Source organism: Maylandia zebra, linkage group LG17, assembly GCF_041146795.1.
Source record: "Maylandia zebra isolate NMK-2024a linkage group LG17, Mzebra_GT3a, whole genome shotgun sequence".
In the NCBI taxonomy this organism is placed as follows: Eukaryota; Metazoa; Chordata; class Actinopteri; order Cichliformes; family Cichlidae; genus Maylandia; species Maylandia zebra.
In genome coordinates this window covers 2,380,390-2,391,405 of record NC_135183.1, presented here as the reverse complement: position 1 = coordinate 2,391,405, position 11,016 = coordinate 2,380,390, and the positions used below count along the sequence as shown (strand labels likewise).

The 11,016-nt window shown below is 43.7% G+C and overlaps 1 protein-coding gene across 1 annotated transcript; it reads right to left on the bottom strand.

The window, feature by feature from the left end:
- Window positions 1–7,152: 7,152 nt before the first annotated feature.
- LOC112436284 (centrosomal protein of 170 kDa-like) lies at window positions 7,153–8,931 on the bottom strand. Its single transcript, XM_024805750.2, has 3 exons — window positions 8,866–8,931; window positions 7,429–7,566; window positions 7,153–7,289 (listed from the first exon to the last, which is right to left on the bottom strand). Exons 1-3 carry the CDS (start codon window positions 8,929–8,931, stop codon window positions 7,164–7,166), a joined length of 330 nt encoding a protein of 109 aa, XP_024661518.1. The 3' UTR covers window positions 7,153–7,163.
- Between the last annotated feature and the right edge of the window lie 2,085 nt (window positions 8,932–11,016).

The window sequence follows — 11,016 nt, the reverse complement described above, 5'->3', positions numbered from 1 at the left end:
ATTACTGCAGCTGCAGCCCCAATCCGTCTGTTGATCTCCGGCTCCCTTCTCCCATCACTCGCGAACAAGACCCCGAAATACTTGAACTCCTCCACTTGGGGCAGGAACTCATCCTCGACCCGGAGTGGGCACTCCACCCTTTTCCGGCTGAGAACCATGGCCTCAGATTTGGAGGTGCTGATCCTCATTCCCGCTGCTTTACACTCGGCTGCGAACCGTTCCAGTGCGAGCTGGAGGCCCTCACCCGATGAAGCCAACAGAACCACATCATCTGCAAAAATCAGAGATGAGATTCTGAGGCCACCAAAGCGAAAGCCCTCCGCCACTTGGCTGAGGGCTTTCAATTCAATTCAATTTTATTTATATAGCGCCAAATCACAACAAAAAACGCCTCAAGGCGCTTCATAGATACAGAGAAAAACCCAACAATCATGTGACCCCCTATGAACAAGCACTTTGGCGACAGTGGGAAGGAAAAACTCCCTTTTAACAGGAAGAAACCTCCAGCAGAACCAGGCTCAGGGAGGGGCGGGGCCATCTGCTGTGATTGGTTGGGGTGAGAGAAGGAAGACAGGATAAAAGACATGCTGTGGAAGAGAGACAGAGGTTAATAACAGATATGATTCAATGCAGAGAGGTCTATTAATACATAGTGAGTGAGAAAGGTGACTGGAAAGGAAAAACTCAGTGCATCATGGGAATCCCCCGGCAGCCTACGTCTATTGCAGCATAACTAAGGGAGGATTCAGGGTCACCTGGTCCAGCCCTAACTATATGCTTTAGCAAAAAGGAAAGTTTGAAGCCTAATCTTGAAAGTAGAGATAGTGTCTGTCTCCTGAATCCAAACTGGAAGCTGGTTCCACAGAAGAGGGGCCTGAAAACTGAAGGCTCTCCCTCCCTCCCTCCCTCCCTCCCTCCCTCCCGTTCAGCTGACTCCTCAGGACTTGCCTGACCCTCTGCAGGTACTTGGTGGTTGCAGCTTTTCTAGCGGCCTCTTCATGGTTCCCATTCGCCTGTGGGATCCCCAGGTACTTGTAACTGTCCTCTATGTCTGCAATGTTGCCTTCTGGTAGTTTAATCCCCTCAGTTCTGACTACCTTCCCTCTCCTTGTTATCATCCGACTACACTTCTCCAGTCCGAACGACATTCTGATGTCATTGCTGTATAGCCTGGTAGTGTGGATCAGTGAATCGATGTCTCGTTCACTCTTGGCATACAGCTTGATGTCATCCATGTACAGGAGGTGGCTGACAACTGCTCCGTTCCGTAGTCGGTATCCATAGCCAGTCTTGTTAATGATCTCACTGAGGGGGTTCAGGCCTATGCAGAACAGCAGTGGGGACAGAGCATCTCCGTGGTAGATCCGCACTTGATGGTGACTTGTGCTATGGGCTTGAGGTTGGCCTCCAGTGTTGTCCGCCACATCCCCATTGAGTTCCTGATGAAGGCTCTCAGGGTCCTGTTGATCTTATATAGTTCTAGGCATTCCAGGATCCAGGTGTGGGGCATTGTAATCAATCCAGGCAGTGCACAGGTTGGTCAGTCTGGTCCTGCAGTCTCGGCTGACTGCTTGGTCTGCCAGTAGCTGGTGTTTTGCGCCTCTGGTATTCTTGCCCATCCCTTTCTGTGTTATGGGTTGTGTCCTTCTCCCATATGCTCTTCCAGTATTGTTCTGTCTACAGCCTTGGTGGTGCTGTTCTCATATTGTTCCCCTGCCAGTGAGAGTACACCTTGGCTGGTTCTGTGGAGAACAGCTGGTTTATTCTCCTGCCTTCTATCTCTCTGGTGTACCTCTTCAAGCGTCTGGCCAAGGCTGTAAGTCGTTGCTTGGCAGTTTCCAGGGCCTCAGGTGTGGACAGCTTCCTGTACTTCTTAGGCACCATCCTCATCGCGCCTTTCTGCAACTCCGATAGTTGGCTAACCTCCCTCCGTGCTACCTTGATCTTAGCCTCTAGCCTCCTTCTCCATGGAGGATACTGCCCCTTGTGGCTGTTCAACTTGTAGCATCTCACTGATCACTGCTGTTCTTTTGGCTTTATGCATATTGCATAAAGCCAAAAGGTTCAAACTAATAAAACAAGCTTTAAAAAGAGACTTTTTTATTTGATTAAATTTTATATGATGGATTAAGCAGAAAAAATTGAATTGAGCTGAAATGTCTGTTGCGTTATTACGTATTCAGGTTGTGCGTCATGTTTTTAAAATGTAACTAATTAATAAAATAACTACTTACTCACACCTTGGCTCAGGCGATTAGAGGATCATCAGGGGGTCCTTTTGTCCCTCTGTGGGGGGTTACTCCCACTAGGTTTATATCTGGGACTCTCCACCATTTGACCTTAGAACTGAAGAAGCTTCTCGGATGAGAGGTGAAACGTCTTAAAGTAACTTAAAGAAGTCCAGACGCTTTTCTTTGCAAGCTCCTTTGACTACGATGACCTGGATGACTAAGAACCTTCACAGACATAATCAGTACTTACTACTTACATTAGGACAGCAAAATAATTGGATATAAAAAAGCGCATCTTAGAGAGACAGAGGTTCATCAGTCTGTGAAAAATGTGAGCATAATGTTTGTCAGTGTAAAACTGGGAAGACTCTGAATGCCGTGTTAACTACACTACATAATATTATCAAAAATTCAGAGCACCTGGAGGAATCTCTGTGCGTACAGGACAAAATGAGAATCAGTTTGGTAATGATAGATATGATTCTGTAATGGAAATCACTGCATGGACTCAGGAACACTGAAGCAAAATGGATAACTGTTCAAACAAACCAAAGTTAGAAATTTGTTTTGGAAAACATAGATACCTCATCTTCCGGACTGAAAAGTAAAGTGACCATCTGGCTTGTTATTAGCACTCAGCTAAATAGCCAGCAGCTCTGATGGTGTATCAGTGTTTATAGAACTGGCAGCTTGCACATGTGGAACGTCACCAGCAAAATGCTGAAAAATACACATGGGTTTCAGAGAAACACATGCTCCAGCACAGACAGCTCCTTTTTAGGGAAGGCCTTCTATATTTCAACAAGACAACCCTAAACCTCATGCTGGACCTGTTAAAACAGTAGGGCTTCATAGAAGAAGGGTCCAGGCAATACATATTTTGCATCAAATCACAACAACACAGAACACTTAAGATGCTTCATATTGTAAAGACCTTACACTGGAGAAAACCCCAACAATCAAAGGAGCTTCTTTGAGCAAGCATTTGTTGTTGTTGTCCAGTCTGTGTGCCAAATATCCTAGGGCAAGATACTAACACCAAGTTGCTCTCCGATGCATCCACTGGAGTATAAATGTGTGTGAATGTTAGGAATCACTCAAGCATAAGAAGAAGAGCTTATGTCAATGAGGCATATTGCATAAAGCGTTTTGACTGCTCCAGGAGTGCTATATAAGAATCAGTCCATTTACCATTTGCACTTTGCAACAGTGGGACTATAAAAAGCATCAAAAACGAAAGCCTTGACTGTATTTGCATTTGCCAAGAGTCTGTTTGTAGCTGGCATGGAATTGTTTGTGCTTGACAGTCCAGTTTGACAAAATGTTTCTTATCTCTGGAAATGTGTGAAACAATCCTAAATTCAAAAATCCCACATCTGCGCACCAGGTATCTCTTGTACCCGGAAAAAATTAAAAAAATATTAATGAGCTAGCTGTTTAATTGGATGTGTATCAGAAAAACACAGTGTAGTTTATTTTTAGTCATTCAGTATAATAAACCACACTGAAATACACGGACCTGCAGCTAAAAATACTTCAAGGAAAAACAAAACTGTGATACAACAGTCTTCATATTTGAGTAACAGTCTCCAGCAGTTGTAGGAAATGACTAGTAATGAAACTGTTAATAACAACATTTGTAAATGACTTCTGTTGTCAGGAGCAGAAATGATAGTAATGACCTCGAGGAAATGGCTTTGTGACCCTTTCCAGGCCGAGAGAAGTTACTTTGTTTCTCGGTTGTTTCTTTCGATTGTGCTGTGATGTTTTATGAGCTCTTCTAGCCTACTTAGCTTTGTCAGGCGTGTCTCGTTTATCTGGGTGTGGCTACTGAAACTGAACTCAGGGATCCAAACAAACGTCATTCAGGGTTCATTTATGAGTTAACAAAAACACTGCCTTTTGCATTTACTCAGGCTATTTTTGTCTAATAGTAACTTTGATTTAATGATCTAAAATAAAACGTTCAATCTCCATATTTCAGCTTTTTTCTCTTACTGTGAACCTAATGCTCCTTTTTACATGTAAGAGTCACAAATATGCCAAAAAAAACAAACAAACCCCAAAACAAAAAACAAACAAACAAAAAAGAACATTGAGAAGTGGGCAAATACTTTTTCGCAGCACCGTGAAGCTGAACTTTTCGCTCTCAGCTGGAGATAGACGATTTGTCCTGCCATCAGTGCAGTGTGAGGAGTTTATATGCAGAGAAGACACCTGAGAACATAATGAGAAGCTGGACGGAAGCTAAAGGTGGAAGCTTGTACTTATTCCTCCCACTACCAGTCAGCCTGTCTCTGACTCCATAAAAGAAAGCAGCAGCATGTGTTTACAGTTACTGTCAGCTACAGTCATAAAACATGTGGACACCGGGTGTTTACACCGCAAGACTGCACCACACATCACAGGAGGCCGAGGACTGTGCGCAACATTGCTGAAACCTTTGTGTCCTGTGTATTTGTGAGCATTGCAGCCTTTTGTTTAACATGAACTAAACTTTGACCGAGGCCTTGTGAGTTCTGTTTTAAAGCGGAGAGTTGTAGAACAATTTTTGCATCACTCATGTACAAATATATTTGTTTGCATGTGTGTGTGTGACAGAGTCCTTCTGTTATCAGTGCTGACTCTTCTTGAGACCTGTTTTAATGAGATAAACTCCCCCAAAATAAATGACAAAAACACAGCTGGATGTCAGATGTATGGAAACGCTGAGTATGCTGCACAGTGGGGACGGTGGCTCCTTCTGACTCATCAGAGCAGCTCCTTTGATCACTCAGGAAATATGGAGGCCTACAGTTCCTTTATCACCCTCATTAATCTCTCTCTCTCTCTCACACACACACACACACACACACACACACACACACACACACACACAGCCAATAAATCCACAAACAGAATTACAGAGAAGATGATGACTTATGGGGATGTGGTGATTCTGATTCTCCGGTGGTAAATTCCTCAGAAGTGAGTGACAGTAACAATTTGTGACTGAAGGCTGTGGACAGCGAGAGCATAGCTATCCTATTCTGATCATATTCTGGTCTCAGTGAAGAGAAAGCTCCTATGTAGCCACGTTTGCTTGTCTGGGCATCAAGGACAGATGGTGCTGGAAGGAGATATTTGACAAAACTGTGATGTGATATGATGCGATGTGATGGACAGCCCTACAGGCCAAAGCACTGGATCTTTATTTTTGTGGTATGACAGGAAATATTTAGAGTACAGGAATTTAAATTAAAAGCAGAGGGAAATGAAGATCTAGTGTACTGGAGGCCCTTCTTGTATATTGGCTGGTTGAGTGTGCCTGAGCTTGTGTGTGTTTGTTTTACGCTGTAACACTCCTGTGGCTCCACCTGCCTCTCCTGCTGTCTTTCAGCAGCTGTGGCTCAGCAGGTAGAGCAGTAGACAGTAGTAGATGGCAGTTTAAGTCCTTGGTTCCTCCAGTCCACATTGCCTTGAGCAAGACATTCAGCCGCCCAAGCAGCTCTGCAGGCAAGACATGCATGTTAGCACATGTGTATGAATGAGAGGAAAATTGCTTAGCATTCCATCCAGTGAGGCTGAAACACTACTAAGATTGGCCAAAATAATACAAGCACATGCCTTCAATTGTGTATTGTGGTTTGTCTAGGTCTGGTGCAGGGTTTTGTGATACATTATGTTTTGTACAGTGCAGTATATTTTTGACCCTGTGTGATGTCAAAATGTTGTGTTATTGCTTGTATTACGCCCAGTATTGTTAGGAGTACATTTGATACACAGTATATTTACTGCCAGTACTGTTGCTGTATTATTGTTACCCTGTGCGAGGCTCTTGGTACTCTGCGCTTTCTCGCCTCTCGCCCGCTCATCCACGTCACTCTTCTTCCCCTCTGAAGGCTTTAGGCTCATCTGCAGCTGACTGCTGTACTTCTCATGCTGAAACAGAAGAATGAGGCAAACGTACTCACGGTACTGCATGTGCTCACGGTACTGTACATGCTGTGTGTAGTCATGAGAAATTCATGACGCTCTGAGTAGTTTTGGAAATGCAAACTAAATGCAGTTAAACAAGGAAATTAAATAACACCCTCTATGCAGTAATTTGTACAATAGAAAACACACACCCACAAACACCAACCTTTAGGGCCTCCTCTGGGACTTTGTGTTGACTTTTCTCCAGAACATAGACGTGAGAATGTGAACAACAGCTCAGAAAAATATTAAAATTATCACACACACACACACACGCACAGAAACACACACGCGCGCACAGACACGCACACAAACAGTGCGTGTGTGCGTCTGAAGGATATCGTATCCGAAGCGGATGATGTCGGACAGTTTGAGGGTGATGTAGGTCTGATCAGGAATCCGAAGGTCGTTGTCTGCAGGAAACAAACAAACAAACGTCCAGGTGAAAGTTTCTGATTATGATCCTGAAGTCCACTCTGAAGGTTTTCACTCTTTTGTGATTTTACAGTTCTTGCCTGTTTAAATTAAAGTGGAATTAAATTTTTTTAAGTTAATAAAAAAAAAAAAAAAAATCTTTGTACTGTAAATGGCCTGCATTTGTATAGCGCTTTTCTAGTCCATAGGACCCCAAAGCGCTTTACACTACATTCAGTCATTCACCCATTCACACACACATTCACACACTGGTGATAGCAAGCTACATTGTAGCCACAGCTGCCCTGGGGCGCACTGACAGAGGCGAGGCTGCCGGACACAGGCGCCACCGGGCCCTCTGACCACCACCAGTAGGCAAACACGGGGTTAGCATCGTGCCCAAGGATATTTGGCAAGCAGCCAGGATGCAGCCTGGGATCGAACCACCGACCTTCTGATTAGGGGCTGACCTGCTCTGCCACCTGAGCTACAGCCACCCTGTGACCTGTGACTTTAGGCATCACCACCCCCCACCTGTGTTTGCTGCTGATTGGTGGATACCTATGATAATGTACTGATATGTTGTGTATGGCTCACCCCATTGAGGCTGCCCAGGTCCTTCACCAGGTGTTCATCAGTGGTCGGGTTGTAGTTGATGACAGCGTGCTGTTTGTCCACACTGCGAGACTGAGACACACACACATACAACTCTTTTTGCTTACTTTCACTGCGACTCAAACAAGACACCATTACAACTTCCTTTTTCAGACCAACCTAGAGGGAGGCAATTTCTACTAACCCGAACACCTGCACAGGTCAGCCTCACCTGAAGCATCAGCTCGCAGTCCTCTCGGCCCACAAAAATCATCTCTCGGGGGAGGCGGTGTCGAGTCCCCGAACTGCTTACCAGGAACCATGATGTCACACTCATCTTCACAGGCCTGCTGAGAAACCCCAGAGCATCCTGGGAAATGAAGACAGAGGCAGGTGATACAGGTGGGTTTGTGCGGGCCTGTTGTGCCACCGTGACAGATTTTAAATATTTAATCAGACAAAATGAGTAATTTCAGACGATCCTGCTCTTACTGATTTGTGTGTGTTTGAATCCTGACAGCTGAGGCACCTGCAGGTGTGTAGTCAGGTCCAAAAGGACCTGCAGGTTGTCCACACCAGCCTGAGTCTGAGGTTCAAACACCTTCAACTTTCAATTAAGCACTGAATGAACTCCTACAGACATTTTTATTCACAGTGCTCTGATTACAGAGGTTCGGCACAGAAACGGGGTCATGCAGTCAAATATGTGATATTTATTAAAAACACAGAGCATGAGCAAATCAACTGTTCATTTCATCTTTAGAGTTAAAAGTTGAACTAAAGCACTGACCAGCAGAAAATAAAACACGAGCGCTTTATAAAACTTCTAATTTGAAATAACGGCTCAGAGATGATTCTGTTTCCTGGGAACGGGTTAAAGATATTTCCTATTTCTAACAGGAAATATCCAACTGTCAAATGACCACATGATCTCACACACACACTCGCACAGGTGAGAGTCACTGACATTAAAACTTCAGTTTTAGTGTTTTTCTGCACATATACTGCAGTATCATCAGTACTGTCAATACTTTTGTGTGAACCACACGAACAGATGAAGTGAGAGTTTGGAGTTTGAGCACTGGGTTTTGTATGCAGGAGCTCTTGCAGACACAGCTGAAGGATAGATGAAGCTCCTCTGCAGCACAGACAGCAGTGCCACAGACGCTCTGTCCAATCAGAGGCTGACACACGGGCACACATGGAGTAGATCAGCTCCTCCATCAGTCACTGAGACTTCACATCCACTCTGGAGCTCACTCTGTGAAGCTCTGCCCTTCTCAAGAGGTCAGAGGTGATTGGACAGCTCACTCCAAAGGGTTCCATAGGTAAAAAGTCTGGGGAAGGGAGGGGGGGATCTTCCTGTTTTTCATCACGGCATAGAACCAGTGAAGAAAACTGCTCATGATGTGGACAAGTGTGCACAACACACACTCAGAGGCACATACACACAGACAACCACAGACACTGAGCTGATGCTGGAGGAGAGGAGCGGCTCTTCAGCAGCATCTCTCCAGGCCTCAGCGCCTCTCGGCGGCTGCTGCCCAGAGCTGCTCCTCCTGTCCGGTTCCGACAGACCGACGGACATGTGTGTGTGAAGGGTGGGGGAGTTACAGACAGATGACAGACAGGCTCTCCTCCTCCACGCCCTGCCCTCCCCCTCTCTTACCTCCGGGCTCTTCCCCGCTGCTCTTCGCTTCTTGGATCTGGGGCTGGCGTGCTGCGGGCAGAGCATGAGCGGGTCCCGTTATCCGGACTCACACGGACTGGGGCGGCTCGGTACGGTGGCCCCTAGAGACAAAGCATGTATAAACTCCAAAACACTTACAAATTCCAAATAGCACGCACAAACTCCTCAACACATACAAAATCCAAAACACATGCAAAATCCAAAACACGTAGAAAATCCAAAACACGTACAAAATCCAAGACACGTACAAAATCCAAGACACGTACAAGCTCCAAAACACATACAAAATCCAAAACACGTACAAAATCCAAAACACGTGCAAAATCCAAAACACATGCAAAATCCAAAAGGCGTACAAAATACAAAACACGTACAAAATCCAAAACACATACAAAATCCAAAACACGTACAAAATCCAAAACACGTACAAAATCCAAGACACGTACAAGCTCCAAAACACATACAAAATCCAAGACACGTACAAAATCCAAAACACGTGCAAAATCCAAAACACGTACAAAATCCAAGACACGTGCAAAATCCAAAACACGTGCAAACTCCAAAACACGTACAAAATTCAAAACACGTACAAAATTCAAAACACATACAAAATCCAAAACACATGCAAAATCCAAAACACATACAAAATCCAAAACACGTACAAAATCCAAAACACGTACAAAATCCAAAACACATGCAAAATCCAAAACACGTACAAAATCCAAAACACGTGCAAAATCCAAGACACATACAAAATTCAAAACACGTGCAAACTCCAAAACACATGCAAAATCCAAAACACGTACAAAATTCAAAACACATGCAAACTCCAAAACACATACAAAATCCAAAACACATGCAAAATCCAAATCACAACGGAAGTGCTCCAGGACGCTAGGGGCAGTGTTGAGCTCGATTTGTAAAATAAACGGCAAGTTTGTTGCAAACACATGGGCTCTAGTCTCTGTTGCGCTTCCCAGGTTGCCTAGCAACCATGATACTAACAGCTGGAAACGTGTCATACAACTTTTTTTGACAGAAATGAAGGAGAACATATTTTTTTTCATTTGTTTGTTTGTTTCTGCAAGAGCTTTGTGTGATTTGATAAGTATCTGAGGCTGAGACCACAGGACAGTAAAACATGATTTTTGGGCTTCATTTCTGTACTGAACAGTCATTTAAGATTAGCTAGTAAATAACAATTAGCTAATGTTGTTCATGAGACTAAAGTCATATCACTTTGGTAATGTAAATATAATATGGCCAATATTATGGTTATTATATTAGTCATTATTAGGCATTATAGCAGTGAACATGAACTCTGTGTCAAATACTGAGCTTCAGTACAGATTCAAGTTGCAGTTATTTACATGTCTTACCACCTTAAATCTTCACTCAAAGACAAGTATATAGGAATGACTGCCAAATTTATTTGCCACTGAAGCCGAAGGATGGCATCTGAATAAAACCTCTCTTGACATGCCTAGATGACATTAAAGCTTGGTTGGCTCTAAACTTTTTAAATTTGAATGAAAAGAAAACAGATTTGTTGGTGTTTGGACCCAGTGGCCCCTGTGAGTCCTCTTCTTTTCATTTGGAACCCCTGGAGGTTTATTTTAAACCTGTTGTTACTGCCCTTGGTTTTAAGTTGGACCAGTCCATTTTTATCATTTAAGGCGACTGGCAAGAGTGAAATCTTTTCTTTCTAGGCAGCACTTTGAAACCGTGATCCATGCTTTTATTTCTTCCCCTGTGGACTACTGTAACGCACTTTATGTGGGGGTCAGTCAGTTGTTACTCTGACATCTGCAGCTGGTTCAAAATGTATATTGACAGTGCATATATAGGTGTATCATATATAAGAGACAAATGTTGTTCCTTCAGTATGTTGGCATTACTAAATTTGGCTCAAATGCTTACATACATGTGTAAAAAGAAAATGTACAAGCTGTGATAACCGTTTCAAATCAAATCACTTTTATTGTCACATCACATGTGCAGGTACATTGGTACAGCACATGTGAGTGAAATTCTTGTGTGCGAGCTTCACTATGGAAGAAATATAGTATCATCAGAATTCAAGTATTTTTAGACATTGAATTTATGACACTGAATTTTTATCCTCCAAAT

Coding starts and splice junctions, on each gene's coding strand:
- LOC112436284 (XM_024805750.2), bottom strand. CDS start 8,931: ATGCTCTGCCCGCAGCACGCCAGCCCCAGATCCAAGAAGCGAAGAGCA. Junction 7,567..8,865: donor CAGCGGGGAAGAGCCCGGAG/GTAAGAGAGGGG, acceptor TTCATTTCCCAG/GATGCTCTGGGGTTTCTCAG. Junction 7,290..7,428: donor ACTGCGAGCTGATGCTTCAG/GTGAGGCTGACC, acceptor TGTGTGTCTCAG/TCTCGCAGTGTGGACAAACA.